Source organism: Lygodium microphyllum, chromosome 25 (genome assembly GCF_053477565.2).
Source record: "Lygodium microphyllum isolate KBCC chromosome 25, Lygodium_microphyllum_v1.1.10, whole genome shotgun sequence".
Lineage (NCBI taxonomy): Eukaryota > Viridiplantae > Streptophyta > Polypodiopsida > Schizaeales > Lygodiaceae > Lygodium > Lygodium microphyllum.
The window spans coordinates 126301427-126322683 of record NC_141159.1 but is presented as its reverse complement, the minus strand read 5'-3'; the positions used below and the strand labels follow the sequence as shown (position 1 = coordinate 126322683).

At 43.4% G+C, this 21257-nt stretch overlaps 1 protein-coding gene across 1 annotated transcript; it reads right to left on the bottom strand.

Annotated features, from left to right (window-relative positions):
* Nucleotides 1-1250: 1250 nt before the first annotated feature.
* LOC148014714 (acetylajmalan esterase 2-like) lies at nt 1251-2507 on the bottom strand. The gene has a single exon (XM_087666578.1). The coding sequence runs from the start codon at nt 2505-2507 to the stop codon at nt 1251-1253; it is 1257 nt and encodes a 418-aa protein (XP_087522704.1).
* Between the last annotated feature and the right edge of the window lie 18750 nt (nt 2508-21257).

The following is a 21257-nucleotide window of genomic DNA, read 5'->3' as shown; positions in this document are numbered from 1 at the left end:
CCATATTTCATCAATGGTGCTTGGAGCACCACCAAGGTCGAACACCTTGGAAAAAACACCATCTACTTCCAAGATTGAAAAGCATTTGCTAGCAGATGGATAGCCTTGTCCACGATATGCATGATTTGAATCGATTGTTGAAATCATGTATCCAGTGACCTCTTGCCAATTTGCATAGATGGCATGGTACTCTCGTTTGACAGGATTTCTCTAGATTTAGGAAGACGAACCAAAATCATTGGATTGCTTGAACAAAGCTTTTCATTGATTGGATCAGAGGATGTATTTGCCACATCTTGGCCGATTGCAAAAATTGAGGGCTTAAAGTATGCCACTCTTTGTACTGCACTTTGGCCCTTTGTCTGCAAGTCAAATTTTTTTGCAACAGTAATTTTGTTGGCTAGCTCAGAGGATGATGCGCCTTCATCTTGGCCAGTGGTGGATCCGTTGCCATTCACAAGGCTTCTTCCTGTGTAAAATCTCTCAAAGAGATTGATGGTGCTTGCAAGGTAGATAGGGGCACCTATAGGAGATCATCTGGCCCCTTGATACCATGTGGAGAAGAGAAAGAACTGCATTGCTTCTAAAGAATAGATAGAGACATTGCTCACAGACAAAGCATGCTCAGAATAATAGTTGTGTTCATTATTATGATAGAGACAAATACAATAGGTGTAGCTTGAATGTGAAGAGTCACACACATGCAACTATTCAATGTAGAGCACATTTACATCTGACACGTGTACGCACTTCACCATTAGTTCATTCCAACAATTATACTTTACCGCTTAGAGCCAAAGTTAAGCTTTTCAATGATGCAATTGGAGGTCTGTGAGGATCTAGCAAACCGTATGTTAAACTACTACTAGCGAACCGACCAATGTTAAGATATGAAAAGCACTCAGCTTTGATGGGAATGGAATAAGAGCGAAGTTCACCGAAGGATACATTTCGTGCATGTAATTTTGCACTACCATGTATTGCCACTTGCATGCAAAGCTTGAGAGATCCATGAGAAAAGCTCCCATATGGTCGAGATTTAAACGTGGGGGGAGAGAGAGAGAGTTGGAAGGCGGATTGCAATTATTTAATGAGAACTTGGGAATATATATATATATATATATGCGCAATATGAGACGGCACTTGCTCCCACTCTTAAAAAAGACAATTATGTAGTACAGCAGCTCTGCATGCCGAGAGGGGCAGAACAGAAGCTGTGGTGCTGTAACTTCGTGTACATGCTCATGAGATCAATGAGTACCGCAAGTGGCAGCTGCGGTGGTGAGGAAGCTGGGTGAGGGGGTGGGGGAGGAGAAGGCAGGGTCTTTGAGCATAAGGTCCATCATGGCTCCGTACATGGCGTCTGTGAGGTGGAGCCCATCCCAGCTGATGAAGGTGCTAGGGTCAGTGCACGGGCTGACTGGGTTGAAGGAGGAGCTGGGCATGAAGCGTGGGAAGCAGGCCCCTTGGGTGTTGGTGAATCCGTAGTCGGAGGCGTGGTCGAGCACGTGCAGGAAGGCAGCCGATGTGTCAAGGTAGACGATCTCTACGCCAGGATGGCGGGAGGCGATGTCGTGGAGGGCGGCGGTAAGGAGCTGGTTGTGCCGGTCGCTCACGGCGCTAACGTCGGCGATGCAACCGTGGGAGTCGTGCGTGGAGGAGGAGAACCGAGACATATACGTGGCCATGCAGCCCATGGGGAACTCCCCCTGCACCACCATTCTCTTGACTCCTGTGTTGAGGATGCGGTCCTCCAGCTGGCGGGCCACCTTCTGCACCACGGAAGGGACCATGGCGGCGACAGAGGAGGAGTCGGGCTGCGGCGAAGACCAAGCGTAGTTGTAGTCGTTGCCCCCGATCTCGCCGATGTATACCAGAGCGTTGGTCATATCGACGGGCGCGGAGGTGCGCCTACTGGCTGCTTCAAGGTCCGCCAGGAACCATCCCACCTGGACGTCGAGAGAGTCGGGAATGCTTGAGCTTACGCTTGCGAGCTGCTGGAGAGTGGCTAAGTCTAGAGCCGTGGCTCCCGCAACCGCAAAGTTCTCGTTCTGCACGATCGACGGTGCAGCTTCTGACGTAGTACTAGTACTCGTATTCTGCTGCTGCCGCAGGTGAGCGGGCAACAAAGGCACCCCGAGAGCCTGGCACAGGAAGTCGACCATGAGCCTGCCGTCGCTCCAGCGCCCCGTGGCCTCGTGGAAGAAGGTGGAGCCGTAGGGGAGGCTGGATGCGATCAAGCCTGGGTTGTTGCCGGTGTCGGTGGTGGAGTCGCCGAAGGCCAACACGGGAGAGAAGGCGGGGCATGGCGCAGATGCAGATGAGGATGACGGATCGGCCGCCTGCGATATTAGCTGCGAATATCTAGTTTCTACGGTCGATATTGAGTTTGGTTTTGGTCCCAGCCGCCTTGCTGTGAGTAGTAGCTGCTGCTGGGCAGCCTCGCAGCCCTGCTCCGAGACTGTTGTAAGTGCAACAAGAAAAAGAAGGGTCGCTGGTAGGAGCATCTTCGTGCAACAAGAAAAAGAAGGGTCGCTGGTAGGAGCATCTTCGTGCTCGCCATCGCTGGTTGGTTCTCGCTCTCTTCTGTTAGGCCTGGTGTCGTGCGTCTCTGTTTGATTTGCTCCCCTCCCCGACCCCGATTATAAATCGACACTCCACTCCGAAACCTGAGTCCTGACCGTGAATTTCACTCCCGCAGTAGGCGCTTTTCAAAGGCGAAAAGCGTCCAAAAAGCAACAGCGTCCTTCTGGCCATTTTTCGCGTTGGCTTTTCAATGTGGACCAAGACGTTTAATCCCACACGCGTACTTCCTGATAAACCAGCCTTATTCGTTTAGACGTGTAGGTAACATTGCTATATTTCCAAAATCTCAAAATTATTTGCAAGCCACCTGGCACCTTTTCTTCTATTTCATTTTGAATTCTCCTTATTTTCTTCCTCCTCCTCCTCTTCTTCAAAGCGCTTCTCAACATGAGAACCCAATCCACATAAACATAGTTATTACACATAAAACACGACCATCAAGTATGTATAATATGTACAAGTGGGCGAGAGAGAGAAAGAGAGAGAGAGAGAGAGAGATGGCCCTTGTATATTGGATATTTATGCTTTAAGCTTAGGTCCTTAAAATTCGTGTGCACTTGTGGGAGAAAATACAATCAAGTAAGAAGATTTTGCACATTAAACTTCACATTAAAGGGATAAGCAAGCAAGGTGATGTGGAGTTCAAAGCTTAAGTTTGAGCCAATAGCATTGCATGAGACTCAATTTCCAAGTTGAGCCTCATGTCCATTACATTGGGGCTAGTACTGTTGCATGAGACATGATCTGAAATATGAGGCTTCTCTTTGCTAACGTAGGACAATTGAGGTTGGCTTCATCAATGCACTACAACACACCTAGTTCAAATACAACCTCATCTCCATTAAAATTAGGCAAACAATCTTACCTAAGACTGAACTCGTAGATTGAGACCCATGTCTAGTCTTAAGATAGTGCAAATCTAGTTGAGCCAACGGTTTTGCATGGTACTCAAACTTAAAATTGAGCCTTCATGTTTGGTAAGATAGTATTGCACAAATTGAGCCTTGTATCCACGATGATAGTACTCATGATGCTACACTACCTTGATAGATATGGGGTTCAATTTTCATTATATAATGAATCTAACATGTGATATTAGAGCTTTTCACTTTGTTGATGAAATGTTTTAACAATGAGAAGTTTTGCACAATGCCACATGTCAAGGCCTATAATGCACTAGAGACCTTAGTCTAGGAGTTTTTGTGCACACGAGTATAGGATTGGTAGTTGGTTCTAGTAGTTGATCTCATAAAGGCTAGCAGCACATATATTTTGAATTATCTTGATTGTGTGATGAATATGCTTTAGGATGATTCTTCTTGTCATAATTTACCATTGAAACCTATAGTCCTAGTTTATTCTCTTGGATGTTGAGCTCTATTCATAGTATATTCACTTAAATGTTGAAGTCTATTATATTGGCGCAATGATACCTTCTGATACTATAGTTGTAGTATTTCAAGTTATACCAACAAGTCCATATTGATCTACAAGTGTTTGTTCATATTAAATTATGCCAATGTAATTTGGCAATTCTATATGCCCCTATGTAGATTTATTACTTTTTGCCTCAAAGAGAGCCCAAAGATAAGACATTGGTTGGCACTCTTATTCTTTCAAGAGTACATTTCTTCCATGACTCAACTATCCTCCACTTGGTGGGCTTATAATCTTGCTTCAAATCACTAAGCTACTCCTCACACTCCTTAGGCATGAAAGAAACAAACATATTAAAGCTTTAGTAGACGTACCTACTTACCTTCTCACTTTTCAGCTTAAAATCTTGAAACCTTGTAGATGACCTTACAAATTTGAGTTGTGCGTTCCTAAAGTCACCAACCCAACTCCTTTGCATCTACATCAAGAAGCTCCACCACCAAGATAAGGACAGAAAAGGAGGAGAAGAAGATGAAGGAGAAGAGCTTGTTCTCACAACTAGTCCCCTCACTTTCACTCACAATCTCTTTCTAAAAAATGCTCACATATATACATATACACTTTTTCTCTACTTTGTTCTAGTCTTCTTTGATGATATCCTATCTTATTCCAAGGAAGAAGAATACCATGAATAATAGCTCAAATTTGTGCTTAAAACATTAAGAATGCACAACCTCTATACTAAGACAAGCAAGTGCATATTCTTTAAGGAGAAAATGGAGTGCCTTGGATTTATAGTATCCAAGAAAGAAATTGTAGTAGACCTAGCCAAGGTCAAAGATATGTAGGAGTGGCTACCTTTGAAATTAGTCAAAGAAAATTTCAAGATTAACCAAATGGTATAGAGTTCTTATTGAGGACTATGTCTTGCTAGTTGCACTCCTCACCAATTAGCTCAAAAAGAAAATTTAGATTGTGTGGATCCCAATTGAGCAATCCAACTTTAGAAGCTTCAAAAAATCTTGGTGGAAGCTTCTATCTTATAACTCCCTAACTTGAACCAAGAGTTTGAGGTATTGAGAGAGATGCTAGACCTCTAGCATTGGGTTGTTTACTCATGTAGAAGGGTCATCTCCACCAACCTACTCTTCAATGAAGCTAAAGACACATGAGAAAAACTGTAGCTTTTGAATGCAATGATTCATGTTCTCAAGTTTTGGAAACACTTGGCGATCCTAAGATTCTCAGTGCCGTAACAAAGAGCTATCATTGGGAAATTAACTAAGGGGTGATGTATTCAAGTCTGTTACTAAATGTTTAAACTTCCCATGGGTTAAAGCTAAGCATGTCAAAATGTTTGGAAACCTCTAGCTGCTTGACATCCTCAAAAGAAATGGGACTTCATCAATATGGATTTTGTAGTTGGGTTACACTGAGTTCAAGGATAATTTCCCCTATGTTGATGATTATGGATATGCTGACAAAGGTTCCACATCCTCTTCCTATCAAGACAAACTATAAGCCCTTAGACATTGCAATACTCTCTATAAAGGATATTTTTAGACTCCATGGGTTACCAAAAAGGATCATCTGTGATCTTGATTCTCTATTTACTTGTTGATTTTGGAAGAACTTGGCACCTTCTCTTCTATTTCTCATTATTTTGTTCCTCCTCCTTCGCCTCCTTCTCCTTCTCCTCCTAATATTCCTCCTCCTCCTCTTCTTCAAACCACTTTTCAACATGAGAATCCAATCCACATAGACATAGTTACACATGAAAAGGGCCATCAAGTATGTATAATATGTATAGGGGGGAGAGAGAGAGAGAGAGAGAGAGAGAGAGAGAGAGAGAGAGAGATGGCTCATATATTAGATATTCATGCTTTGAGCTTAGGTCCTTGAAATTTAAGCTTGGGCTTGTGAGAGAAAACATGAATAAATTTGAAAATTTTGCACATTGAACTTGACATTAAAGGGATAAGAACGCAAGGTGATATGAAGTTCAAAACTTAAGGCAATAGCATTTCATGAGATGCAAGTTCCAAGTTGAGCCTCATATCCATTACATTGAGGTTAACAGTGTTACATGAGATGTGACCTTAAAGCTAAGCCTTCTCTTCACTAACATAGCACAATTGAGGTTGACTTCAACAAGGTTCTAAGCCATCCCTATTTCAAATACAACCTCATCTCCATTTAAATTCAACAAATAATGTTACCTAATACTGAACAAGGTTGACTTCAACAAGGTTCTAAGCCATCCCTATTTCAACAATTGAGGTTGACTTCAACAAGGTTCTAAGCCATCCCTATTTCAAATACAACCTCATCTCCATTTAAATTCAACAAATAATGTTACCTAATACTGAACAAGGTTGACTTCAACAAGGTTCTAAGCCATCCCTATTTCAACAATTGAGGTTGACTTCAACAAGGTTCTAAGCCATCCCTATTTCAAATACAACCTCATCTCCATTTAAATTCAACAAATAATGTTACCTAATACTGAACCGGTAGTTTGAGACCCACGTCTAGTCTTAAGATAGTGCAAATCTAGTTGAGTGAACCGTTTTGCATGATACTTGAACTTAAAATTGAGCCTCCATGTTTATTCACATAGTATTGCATGAGTTGAGCCTTGAAAACATTGCATGAATTCAATATCAAAATGGAGTGTCATGTCTACAAAGTACTCATGAGGCTACACTACCTTGATAGATATGGGGTTCATTTTTAAGCTTACAATAGTGCAGCTCTGGTTGATGATAGATAATAGTTCATCTAACTCCATCAAGTTAATCAACATGTATAGCCACCAATTAAGAATGGCTTAAACTAGAATTTGTAGCAAATCACTCAAGCCTTAAGATCCTAGTGGTATGCCCATGGTGCTAATATATTGGTTTTCTATGTCAATATATGCATAACATTTCAAGGGCTCTATTCATGAGCAAATGGGCTTGATATGTTAGTCTCCTACATTATAAGATTGAGAATTTTTCTACAATAGGAAACCATACCTAATGTTGTAAGTTGTATGTCCAATTTAGAACCACCTTGACTCTCGATTTTCTCTCTTGATGGCTTGCTACACAAAACTCCTCCTCCGTTGAGCACTTTTCAATTAATGGACATGAAAAAATTTCAGGTGTTACCATCTCAACATGCTTATGCTTGTAAAGTTTGTTTAGTTAGTGCCAGCTAAGTGTAAAAATGTAGAAATGTCTTCTTTGCATATTCTTGCTTTTTGTTTCTATTAAGCTATGTCATATTGTTGCCATAGCAGGTCTAAGTATTTTTTAACATCCAACACTTGAGTTGTGCAATCTTTTTCTTTTCTAGAGTAGACATAAAGCTTCTTACACATGGTTGCACTGACCCTAGTTAAAAACTTGAGTGAATGTTTTTTATGGGAACCAAGTAGGGGGTTTAAGGGTGTTAAACTAATTATCTCAAACCAAATGTATCTTGTGGTTGGTGTTTGAATAGTCATCATTATTGGAGTGGAGTGTAGCTTGACTATTGCTGATTAGTCTCACCATATGTAGCTTTATAAAATGGCAACATAGAGGATAGATATGTAGCAACCATGATCTACCAACAAGTAACAAGCCTATTAAGGAGAAAGTGATTTATTATCTTTAATATAATAAGTGTTCTCACATTGAGTATTATATGGCTTCATTGTGGTGGAGGTAGGGATAAACTGAGTTTGAATCATAGATTACTTCCAAGTACTTGTGGCCTCAAAATCATGTTTTTCTAAGACTACAAAGGGTAGATGTTAGACTTTGATGAGACATCAAAGTCATTTTGGATGCAAATGATGTTGCAAGCATTGGTGTGCAGTTGGTGTGATATGAGACAAGTGATATCCCTATCTTACACTCCTCCACCTCCATACATGCACTAATGCAACTATCAAGAACTCATATTGAGATGTGATATAAAGTTGGAAAAAAGGATAACCCCACCATGGGTTGCGTCTTGTCAAGTTCTACCTAGTATGCCATTGGAACCTTTGTATGGCTGAAAAATAGGCTAGCACATGAGCTAAAGATTTTTGTGAAGTCTTAGCATGGCCATGCTTGTCGTGCAATCCTTTAATTGGCTATTGATCATCATTCTAGCCATCGTCTTTGCATAAAGTATTTGTAGATAGGATAAACCATGCACTATTTTTTAGTTTTTTCACATCAAAGTCTTATTGATCCATGGCTTACCACAATAAGGGACACAATAATGGCATTCCTTTGTCCCAAAAAGGTATGCAGACATTATTTCATCACCATGTTTTCACCATATTAGATGCAAACCAAAGTTGAATAATGAGCTCATACTACAATCATCTCAAGATTACAATCATCTTCTCACTTTTCAATTTCATAAGCACTCAATGTGTATTTATACTTAGTGCAAGTTAGCTTTGTGAACTACCCATGTCTAGTTTTTAAGGTATTAATGATGTCTTTTGTTATTATATCTCCGCACAGAATCTCCTGGAGCCTCTAAAATCGGTTTCAAAATCATGAAATGACCTTGAATGGAGAAACTCAAGATAAAGCTTTAAAAATTGCAAACTCTTATACCCAAGTCATGAACTCTAGAAGTTTTAAAATTGGCCCTACTTCTAGAAATACTTAATATGAAGCTTACCACTATATGTTGAAACTCTATGTCTCATGGTAAAGAGAATATTACCAACATATTGAAGTTTTATTTTTTTAAAAATTAATTGGTATAATACTGGCTATAAGGAGTAGCACATTGAATAGTTGTATAAATTTATCATTAGTGGATTAGTACTAAAGGATCAAATGAGACACGATCAATGATGGATTTCACATATAGTGTGTGTGTTATCCTGATGAAGCTAGCTCTTTTAATGGATGGTTAATTGGGTACTATTTCTACACTACATAGATATACAAAGATTGACTTTGTAGCTCTTTAAAAGAAAAAGGCACATGCACTTACAAAACTTTCAAGTGGTGGTGGTGGTGGTGGTGATGATGGCAAATGCTTATGATGTATTTCTGTATATTTATGTGTGCTATGTATGTGTGTACACCCATCTTATTGCTACTGTTGGATGTACTAATATGTATAAATCTGGCTAGCACATACCAAGGAAAATATTCCCAGCTAGATCTTTTTCCTTTGATATCTAGTGTGAAAAGTGATAAAGGATTTAGTACTCTTACCTACTTACCTTCTTACTTCGTAGCTCAAAAGCTTAAAATCTTGTAGTTGGCTTACAATTGTTAGAAGATTGGCATAGGAACCCACTATAAGCAAGGGTGCATAAGGCCAGATGGGTGTGAATAGCCTTAGAGGTAGGGGAAACCCTAACCCTAGCTTGGCAGAGGCTATATAAACAGCCTATGGGTCACTATCAAATGGGGGAGAGTGTACCCAAGTTGTACTTGTAAGAAACTTAGTAAAAAAGATGTTGTTCTTGTACTTTGAGCTCTCTCCTTCCTCTTGTGTACACATTCCAATGCTACAACTCTGATTTTTCACATGGTATCAGAGCCTTCTCTAATCTCTTTAGCTTCCTATACCCTCAGCCTCACTAAGTGCACAAGAAAATCTCCATTTCTCTCATTTTTTACCTTCAAACTTCATAGCCAGCCAGATCCCCTGACCTTGGAGGAGCTGGTGTGGGCAATAGAAGCAGTTTTAGCCTCTAATTTCTTTTGGATATTTTCTCCTTAGCTCAAGGTGCCCCAGCCTAGCACAACAAAGGCTGAGATTAGTTGACATGGTGGACGACATTGCATAAATCGCATATTTGGCACAGTTTTTGCAGCCGACCTGATTCGAGCTGAAGTACATCTGGTACATGGTGCAATCATGGTGGCTACCTTAGGGCTATTGTAGCACCTATAGAGGACTATACTCACCTAAGAGGGTTTGTCCTGATTCATCTCCTACAGCCTGCAATGATCAAAACCCTAACTATTTGTCTCTGGCAGCCATAGCCAGGAGCTTCAAGCTTCATCCATTTTCAAAAATTTTCAATGTTTGATCATCAACAGTGATTTTAATCACTGAGTTAACTCTTCTAGAGTGATTTATGAACCTGGGAACTTCATTTTAGTGGTTTCTCTACTCGAAGGGTCATCATCAAGACCGACATTTATCATATCAAGCAACATGAGCTACAGATGAGTGCTTGTAAGCACTAAGGCACATTGCCTAATCATCATTGATGCTAATACTTATATAATCTGAATGTTTTTCATCAGGAAAATAAAACAACCAAGTACCCTACATCAAGTTGTAAGGCTATGTGTACAATTATAAACACATAGACCATCATACACTAGAAGTGTATTGCATATCTTGAGTGATTTCTTCTTCAGTATATTGGTCAATGAAATTAGATGGATGAGTTTCATTGTACTCTCCTTAGAATCATTAGCAACAAGCATTGAAATCATAGACCATCCTTGTCCTACACAAGGGTCATCCACTGAACCATACCACAAAGAGGAGCCCGAAGTCCAATCTAGGTTCAACTCATTGAAGCCTAAAAAGACCATTAAACCTCGAAAGAAGATTGCCCCTAAGAAAGGACCACCAAAGTCATATTTTGAAATATTGCATATGTACGATTTTCAGCCCTTCTCCTCATTACAACTTTGAATTGCTTCTGCATTTAATGGAAAACTTGTAACGGACTAGACACTGCCCTTGTTCTAACAAATGGTAAGACCTTCCCAATGGCCACAACATATGCTGATGTCCGGCCTCATTCTAAAATTTGATGGCAAAGATTTCCACCCATGGCAGGTATTTATCAAGTATAAAATGATGGAAAGAGGATATTGGCCTCTCATTCAAGGCACTAGAGCTGTTAACTCTGCAAATCTAGTTGATATAGAGGATGACCAATGTGCCCATGCAATCATTATGTTACACTTAGATGAGTCATTGATTCATCATGTTGATCAACTAAATACTGCTAAAGAAAAATGGGATGAGCTTGAAAAGATCTATGGAGCCACTGATAAAAATACTAAAATCTTCCTTAAAATTGAATTCTTTAGCTTGGAATATCAATCAGGAGAAGACTTGGGAAAATTCATCTCTCACATGAAGGGACGTATGGCACAGCTTGCCTCAGTACAAGCTCCAATACATGAAGAAGATGCTATAGCTATTCTCCTAAAAGCTGTAAAATAGGTGTTTCCTACTCTTGTAACCACTCTTACCAACATTCCCGATCCTACATTGGCAAGTACCATCCAATCCTTTTTGGATGAAGAAAAGAGGAACCACAAAGATAGCAACTCTAGTCAGGCATATTCAACTTCCCGTGATCAAGTATTGGTACATACAGCTCTCACTAGATGTTCTTTCTGTAAGGAAAAATGACATCTTGTAAACAACTGTTGGAAGAAGTATCCCGAGAAAATGAAATGTAACAAATGCAAGAAGACAGGGCATATCACTAGTAAATGCCCCAACACTCCTGACGTACCCAAAGAACGGGTGGCCAATTATGCCTCCAATACATCGAAAGATCGACTTTTTTGAGTCTTTAAACCATCTATCCAAAAACACTCTTGTAGCCTGATTTATAAAGGCATCCCCACTGTTTAAAGGGGGGGGGGCATCTTACATGCCTTATAATCCAATGCCACCTTGGCATTGAGGGGGGTGTTAGAAGATAGGCATAGGAACCCACTGTAAGCAAGGGTGCATAAGGGTAGATGGGTGTGAATAGCCTTAGGCCGAGGGGAAACCCTAACCCTAGCTTGGCACAGGCTATATAAACAGCCTATGGGTCAATATCAAATGGGGGAGAGTGTACCCCAGTTGTACTTGTAAGCAACTTGGTAAACAAGATGTTGTTCTTCTACTTTGAGCTCTCTCCTTCCTCTTATGCACACATATTTCCAATGCTGCAACTCTGATTTTTCACAACAATTGGAGTGGTGTGTGTTTGAAGTCACCACTCCAGTGCTTGTACATCTACATCAAGAAGCTCCATGACCAAGATAAGAGGGGGAAAAAGAAGGATGAGAAGATAATGCAAAAGAGCTTCCTCTCAAGCCCCTTAGTCTCACCCACAAATTCTTTCTTACAAATGCATGCATATATACACATACACTTTCCCTCTAGTTCATCCTAGTCTTCTTTCATGATATCATACCTTACACCAATTAGGTCAAGAAGCAAACTTATATTTTGTAGATCCCAATTGAGTAATCTAGCTTTGAGAAGCTTAAATAAGTCCATGTGCCAGATTTTATCTTAAAGGTCCCTAATCTAAACCAAGAGTCAAAGGTTGTGATAGATGCTAGCTATCTAGCATTGGGTTGTATACTTGCCTGTGAGGGTCATCCCCAATAGCATACGCTTCAACAAAGTTGAAGGCACATGAGAAAAAGTATGCTACAAATGACTTGGAGCTATTATAGCAACAATGATTCGCACTCTCAAGTTATGGATACACTTGGATATAATAATGTGCTTATTTCCATAGGAAAGAGATATCATTACGGAAAGCTAAGGGGTGATGTACTCAAGCATGGGCCGCTTGGCTTGAAATGCTTGATCAATAAGCGGTCCGTAGGTCTCGAGGTAGAGCTCCGTAGCTCCCCTTCAGGGATTTTAAGTACTTGATGAGTTGCAACTTGTATGAATTAGGCCCTTGGTATCTGAGGATATCATGTGGTGCACAATATCTTGGAATCAGCTTCTTGAATTCTTCTAATGATAGATAGCTCTTCTTCTAGTAGACATAGAGAAAAACCATGTCTCCTTTCTTAAAGATCTCCTCTTCCCTCCTAGATCAACATAGGCTTTTTATCAATCCTTGGTTGCTTATATATTTGTCCAACAACCTTAACTTGTTCATCCATTTCTTCAAACATCTTCCTAGCGGCTTCCACCTTTAGGGAAGGTTCCAAAAAGCTAAGTGATTATCACCCATACAAAGCTTCGAAAGTGGTAATCTTGATGCTTTGATGATAAGAAGCATTGTAAGAAAACTCTAATAAAGGTAGATATTGCATACACCATTTAGGTTCTCTACAATAGTATGAATTCAATGAGTTGATTTGCCCACTTTGTTTGGCCATTAGATTAGGGGTGATAAGCTATATTGAAGCAAAGTTAGGTCTCAATAACTTCAAATTGGCTCTTCCAAAATCAACAAGTTAATAGGAAATTATGATCATTCGTGATCCTTATTGGTGACCCATGGAGTCTAAAACTCTCCTTTACAAAGGGTGATGCAACCTTAATAAAAAGAAGATAAGCCACCTTTTTCAGCATATCCACAATCACTATGATAGGGTTAGATTGTACTTTAACTAAGGGTAATCCAACTAGATACTAATGATGAGATCCCATTTCTTTTAAGGGATGTAAAGTGGTTGGATCTTGCCCAACATCTTGACATGCTCAGCTTTCACCCACATCTTTCACCCATTGATCTTACCTTGATGCTCGATCAAGTTCGCTCCTCTCTCTTGGACTTCGGTAGCTCCATGATCCTTGCGGCAAGCTCAAGAAACCTCAAGCCCTCTCCGTCAAGCTCCATCCTCCATAGCCATGCGAGAAAAGAGAAGAGAAGAGAAGAAGAGAAGGTGAAGAGAGAATATGGGGAGCTTCTTCTCCATGATCCCTTACTCTCACACACTCACTCCCTCACACTCCCTCAATCCCTCACTCAAGCATAAGCAAGAAGGCAAGAAACAAGAGAAGAAGAAGAAGAAGCTTTGGCCACACACAAGAATGATCTTCTCATTCACTTTTGAACTTTATATACATGCCCTACTTTTTGGGCGATTATCCCCACTTTTTACATGGCCGGCCATTAGCCTAGGCCCTCTTTTCTTATTTCCCACCGTTCTAACTTATCCCATTTCCCAAGTCTAGTGCATACAATTTGCACAGGAGTGAGCCTGGCACTCTTTTACAAGGATTCAAGAGTGTTGCACAGGAGTGAGCCTGGTACTCTTTTACAAGGATTCAAGAGTGCTTTCACAATTAATGGTGCACTTTTACTCTTTTCTTTTCCCGAGGTGACATTGAGGCCTTCTGAAGAGGTCGTCATTCAAATTTTTTAGGGTCTGACTTCCATCCGGGCTACCTTTTCCTTCCTTTGTCCTGTGCCCTTTCGGTTATCTCCTTTTTCCATTTTCCCGCTCCTCTGCTCCATTTTTCCACTCCTCTGTGCTACAGTAAACATCACCCCCTCCTAGCCGAGTGCCAATCCCATGGCGCTGTGGTGGGGTAGTTGGGGTTGTTGCTAAGTGGAACTACTGGGTAGATGACCACAATCAAAAGGTGTTGTTGTGAATGAGAGGTGATGGATTTTGATTAACGATGACCAAGAGAGATTCCGGCGTGCTTTAGACTTCATGAAGATGCTTGGTATTTCTCACACAATTGTAGCTCCCCTTCTGCGGGCTGATAAAGGTTTTGCATGGGCATCTCTAATCATGTTCATTGCCAGCTAGCTGTTGAGAACCATGTAGTTGTGCATCCCGTGCTGATCTGAAAAGAGGAGATGGTGAAGAGCTTCACCCTCTTGATCCCTCACTCTCACACACACTCACTCCCTCACACTCTCACACTCCCTCTCTCAAGAGCACACACAAGCAAGAAGGAGAGAAGAAGAGAGGAAAAAGAAGACTCTTTTTGCCACACACCAAAGAATGAGCTTCTCATTCACTTTTCAACTTTATATACAAAGCCCTAAATCCTTTTTGGGCGGTCATCCCCTTTTCCCTCTTTCACATGGCCGGCCGTAGCCTAGGCCCTTTTTCCCATTTTCCACCATTCTAATTTATCATATTCCCAACTAATGTGTACACTTTGCACAGAAGTGAGCCTAGCACTCTTTTACAAAGATTCGGGGGCACTCCCACATTTTAATGGTGCGCCCTTTTTCTCTTTTGTTGTCTCGGGCCGACACCGAGGCTTTCTGAGGGTCGTGCCCGAACATTTAAATTTTTCAGGGACTGGTTACCGGTCAAGGAGCCTTTTTTTGCTTTTATCATGTGCCTCTTTTGCTATTTCCCTTTTTTTCCATTTCCCGCTCCTCTGTGCTGCGGGAAACACGGTAACATTACCCCCCTCCTAGCCAAGTGCCAGTCCCATGGCACTGCGGTGGGACGTAGTGGCTAGTTAGGTCGGCTGCTAGGCAAAACAGGTAGGTGGGTGACACTGCTTCCAATGTGGTTGGGTGAATGATAGGTGATGGAGTTTAAGGATGATGACTATGAAAGATTCCGGCGTGCTTTAGGCTCCATGAAGATACTCAGCATCTTTCACACTGTTGTGGTGCCCCTTATGTAGCTGGTCGTCTTTTGAGTATCAGAAATGCTTGAAGTAATAAGCAATCCCTTAGGAGGATGGTATTGGAGGAATTTATTCTGGAGAAACCCCCCGAACGCTGTTTGCCTTGAAAATCCGTGGATTTGATTGAAGATCCTTGTCTTTGAGTTGAAGGTCTTCAGACTTGTGGAATCAATAAGCGATCCGTAGATCGATCTTGAGATGTTGGGCATGGATCATTGGATGATGAGGTTCCAAGATCTATGCCAATGGCAGTTCTACCTTGACTTGGTTCAATCATGGTAGCCATCAACAGGCAAATGGCTGGATGCCGGCACATGAAAAGAAGTTTTGGTCATTAAAGGATGCCGTGGGTGATCCTCTTCCGCGGGTAGCCATTTCTTGAAACTCGAACATAACCTGCAAGAAAAGTTATGCACTCCCTAAGGGCTATGTCTGTCTCGTCGTGTAGTGTGTGGTGCCCGTGGCAGTGGAACTGGGAGATGGGTCTAACCTTGGGCAAGCCCTTGGTAACGTCCCACACTTGAGGACCCAGTTCATGCTTCGTTGGAGGTGTGGTGCAAGTCTTAGGGTGACAAGTCTGAAAGTCCTGCCCTTGATGTGTCCTAAGTGTGAAGTGGGAAGGGGGCTAGGGAGATCCCTAGGTGCAGTGATTGTGGTGCTTCTTTCTTCTTTTTCTTCTTCTCTTTTTTTTTTTAACATAAAGAGGTGTATACATAGAGACATTTGATACAAGGGCATGACGGGAGTTTACTCCTTGTCATCCGAATGGCGGGTAGGGGATGGCAGAGGGCAGGGGGTCTTGTTAAGGAATCTACGACTCAACAAGTAGCCCTTGAGGTTGAGGTGGGTTTTGAGAGTGGTGGTAGAAAGGAAGGGGTGGTTGCATTGGGTGAATTTGTTGTCCCTCATATCTTCGAGCAGTGCAACACAGAAAGATGGAAAAAGAGAAGCGCACATCATGAGGCGAGTCATGGTGCTGCTATCTATGGCATTGGGGTCAAAGTAGAGGGGTGGGAGGTGGCGTTCTTGAGGTGCGGGCTCTTGGTGGACTAGGATCCTAATTAGTCTAAGATAATTACAAGTGGTTATGAAGGCGGGGTCAGGACAAGAGGTGAGCTCGCTAAAAATCTATCTATAGAGCTGTACAAATCAGGGAGGGTGAAGAGAAGGGCGTCCCTATGGGAGGTGCTATTGGTGTTATAGATAATGGGAAAGTCGAACCTGCCGTGGATGGATGGATTAAAGTCGACCCTACCCTTCGAGGATACGGCATGAAAGTAGGGTCGTTTCTCTCAGAAGGGAGGGTGTTGCAAAATGCCATCCACGCGTCAAGGTTGACGTCAAAAATGTGTCTTCTCCAGGTGGGTTGGCAATTATAGCCTTCCACCGATCTAGGCACTTGGAGGACTTTATCCTGCCAAAATTTGCGGTCCTCGGCTCCCCAAGCAGTTGGGTGGGCCTCTCGCTCCGCTAACCACTTGGCCTTGAGCCTTGCACCCATAGCAATGACGTCATTTACAAGTTGAATGGGCAGTACTTTGTTCAAGGTAGCGGGAAACTCAAAGCTCAAGTTGAAGGGGTCACGGTTATATTCTTGATGTTCCCAAATAATCAATTCGGCATGGAATTCAGCAAGGGGATCTTGAGGGCGTGGTAGGAGAGGGGCAGGCTGTCTTGGAATAGGTCTAACATTCAGCTTTTTCCTTGCCTTCTCTACCATTTCTTTCCTACAATTAGCCTGGGCTACTTTTCTCTCAGTAGACGTATCAGGGGGATGCACTTCCGCTTGTTGTGACTGAGGGGGTGGTGGGACATATTCCTCCTCCTGAGGTCCCAGATTGAACTCCGGTTCACCCCCTTCTGCTTGCACATCTTCTTGTGCCTTCGCCTCTCTGAAACCGAGTTCATCTATTTCCTGCGCCTCATGCCTACCCGTGCAAGATATCTTCTTTGCTCCTCTAGGCTCTGCGGCGAGCCTCCTAGCTGCAGTGGCACGTGCAGGCCTACTGTTAGAGCTCTGCGTGCAATGGTTAGCTTCTTCTGCACAGCTGATCATTGGCCTCGTTTCCTTCCGGTTTGGTGGAGTGGAGCAGTGTATTGAGGAAGGTGTGCTGCTGGGCTATCATGGAAAGCTGAGCTGCCTCTACCTGATTCTCAGCCAGTGCCCTATCTCCTTCGGCTTTGGCTAGCCGACTGCCAAGTCCCGTATTCTCCCCTCATTGTGATCAGCCCATTCTTTTGCTCTTTTTTCCATATCTTCCAGGCTCTCTCCCTGATGGAGGGTCATAGCCATGAGTTGTAGCTGCTGGGCCTCGAGCTCATGGTGTAGGCGGGACTGCTCCTGGCATTCATCGGCGATCTGTGCATTGAGCTAGTCCAGCTTCACCTGCATCCTTCGCACCTACTCTTCCCTTAACTGGTCTAGCTCTGCAGCCTCGTGTCTAATCTTGTCAAGCTAGCTTTGTGCTTCCAGGTTGACTACAGATAGCTGATCATTCTTGTGCCGCAGGTGAGCATTGGTCTCCCTCTCCCCGTTGAGATGCTCCATCAAGATTTTTCTCCTTCCTTCCCAAGCAGTGTCACGTTCCTTCAGGGCCTTTAACTCCTCTGCATCTTTATTGCTGGCTTCCTCCCTGAGCACAACGATCTCCCTTTGGTATTTTGTTATCTGCTTTGTTCTCTCCAACTGGAGAGCGGCTCGTGATTCTCGTTCTACTGTCAGCTTCTCCACGGCTGTCCTCCTTTCTTCCCTGGCCCTTTCGAATTGCAAGAGCATCTTCTTAACATATTCGTCGTATTGGCCTGCTGGAGGTGGGGGGTGGAGTATGGTGGTGGTGGTGACAACGTCTCCTGTTTTCTGCCTCTTTAGCTCTGGCCTTGGCTCCAGTTCAGCCGTGGCTGCCCTTTTGACTCCTGATACTGGGGTGGCCACGGCCACTTCTCTTGCCAGCTCTCGTTCCACCAGGAATTGTAGCCAAGTGACCACGTTGCTCTCATCAACTTTTGGGGTGGAACCTTGGGTGGCGGTGGCAGTGGGTGTCATCATGATAAGAGTGGCTGGCATGGAAGGTATGAAGAGGGGGAGAGTTGGCATCATCGGATCTTTTCCTTTTCCTTCTACTAGGGACAGGGGTGCAATTTTCGGCACACTGGTACTGGAACTAGGTGCCTCCGTTCGGTGCAGGCTCTCTGAGCCTTCCTCGTCTCTTTTGTACTGCTCCTCGATGGAGCGACATTTGGCCAGCTCTATTTCTTCCTCTTTCTTCCTTCTTAGCTCCTCTTTGGTCTTCTTTTTTCTCTCCTCATCCTTGATTCACTCCCTTCGAGCCCTCTCCAGATCTTCCTTTTCTTTCTTCTTTCGCTCCTCTTCCCTTTTTCCATGCAGGGCTTTGGTCTGTTGTTCCGCGTGCCTCTGTGGGGTGCTCTGGGATTCTCCCTCTTCGTCTGCATTCGTCTCCATTTCATCTAACGAACTTCGCTGCTCTTTTGTGTGAGGTGGGGATTGTGACGGTGATTCGTCACTTCCTTCGTCGCCTCCCTTCTTGTCTCCTCCTTCTCGTCCTTGCCCTAGTGCTTCTTGGATGATGGCTGTAAGGACACCTCCAAACCCTATGGTTGCAGCTTTGGAGGATGATGCCTTGCAGGTTGATTGAGATGACGGGGACTCCCCTCCAACGGCTCTTCCTCCTGTTCCCAAGGCCTTAGCCGAAGCCTCTATTGTTTTCCTCACAAACCCATTAAGGTTTACCTCGTCCAGCGATTGCGCCGCAATGCTGTCGAGCAGAGGTACATTGATTCGGCTCATTATGTTGTTATACCTCTGGCTTGAGAACAAGGCGTGCACCATCTTTGCCAGCAGTTGGATTTTTGGGTTTGGGATGTCCGCTAGGGTAATTCCATCATTGGTATGGACCTTCACCTTGTCCATTCCCAACATGGCGTAGATGTCTCTTTTCGGCTTTCTTTCCACCTTATTCAACAGCCCTAGTGCCCTTTCCACCAACTCGGGGGTCAGCTCGATCTGCACCTATCTGGTGGCTTCATTGTTGCGCACTGTGATGGTGCCTCTGTTTCTATTGAAGGTGCGCAAGAAGTCAGCGCATTGGGTGTAGTCCACCCTCCTACCCACTATGTCTAGGTACTTTTGTAGGTGGCACTGATCTATGATTTAACGTATTGCTGGCTCTTCGATGGCCACGTCTTCAAGGTTAAAGACGTGATGAAACTTCAACTGGTTGAAGGCTCTCGTATCCACCGTAAGGCCGTACTTCACTTGCTCCTCCTCCGAGAAGGGGAGCTTGCCTACTTTGTCCTAACTTGCCATGATCGCTTCCTGCAAGTTCAGCCATTTCCACTTTTAGTGCTTTTTGACAACTAATTTGCTGGAGGAATTTAACTGACGTTTCACACTTCGTTTACTTTTTAGATTTTCCTTGTTTATTTTTTACGTTCCACCTTATTACCCCCTTCCCAGAAGAATCCATCCCAGGATTGGAGGTTGAGAGGCCAAGGGTGTTCAGCATAAAGGGCATCAGTCTATTTGTTCAGGAGCCAGGCATAGAAGTTGGGGTTATACTCTAGCTGATCTTCCCTGTCTAATTCGAATGGACGGATACCGACATGCGTGATGTATGTCAGAATATCAGTTATAGAAGATTGCCAGAATCGACCCTACTTGCAATGTGGAGCTCTTCCTCTATTAGGAGGCGGTCAAGGTAGGGGTGCCCCTTGATGTGCTCGTCCATGGGTTGCCCACGGAGAGTGGTTAACACTCTATACGAGGTAGGCGCGATGTAAGTGGGATCATACTCGGCTGTTTTGATGGCTCGGCATTGGTCATTATGCGACATTCGTCAACCTCCCATTGCAACATAAGAGCATACCACTACCTTAAGAAGGGTGATCCAGTATCAGCAAGGTGGGATAACCTTGCGATCTCTTGGTCAGTGAAAGCATAAGTGGTCCGTGGATCGTATGACGTAATGAGATGTTGCTTAATGGCTTGCTCTTTGGAGACCTCGCTACCGAGCAACTCAGTAGCAGAGCGAGAAGCCTATGCAAAGACGAATTCAAAAGTCTCCCAAGAGCAAGGCATATTGCGCACTTCCGTTGCAAAGGGTTCCTCTAATAGACCCAAGTCCAAGCGGTCATAGCTGAGGGCTAGCGACACGAAGGTGGCATCGAGCTGTTTGATGCAGTCCACCACATCATGTCTGGTGTCCTCCGTAAGGTCAGTGGCTAGTGCTAGAAATGACTTACGTTCATAGGAGGGCGTAAGGCCGACGGGCGGTTGAGGTTTGCTAGAACTAGAGGCTTTGACAGTACATAGTTGCGGTTGGGAGTTTTCCTGAGTCTGCAACCAGGCTATTTGGAAGATGGGCAGGTTAGGTGGAATCATGAAAAGATTGGTTTCGCACGATGCACAATGCTGATTTTCCATTGTTTGTGCACTAAACCATTCACATTATGCACTATGCATGGTTCGTGGTATCGAAGGGAAATCTCCTGGACTGCAGCAATTGTTTTCTTAGGACTTTGACCCACGATTGAGAGTGTGAGGTTATCCCTTGCCGTAGGGTAGAGGGTCGGTTTCCTAAGGGACTGTGAAGTGAGGAAGCATGGTATATCTCCTGGAAATACGAGAAATATAAAAGAGAGGAGTTGTGCTCATTTGTGTTATATGTTTAGCAGCACATCAAAGGGCCAATCCCTGCGATTTAGGAGAGCTGCAGTGGGGCTCCGACTATTAGTCGGTGGAGTGCCTCCTATGTGTGTGTGATCGAGGCTTTATGTCTAAGTACTTTGGGTTCTCCCTCTGAGGAGTTTTAGGGAAACGTTGGACTATGAACTATAAACGCATGAATTAAGCTTTAGGGCAGTGTGTCCTTTAGCATTAGATTGACGCTCCTGGTCCGCGAGGCCGTGAGGGTGTTTGTGTGTCATGAGCATGAGGTCCGGCTAGTGCTATA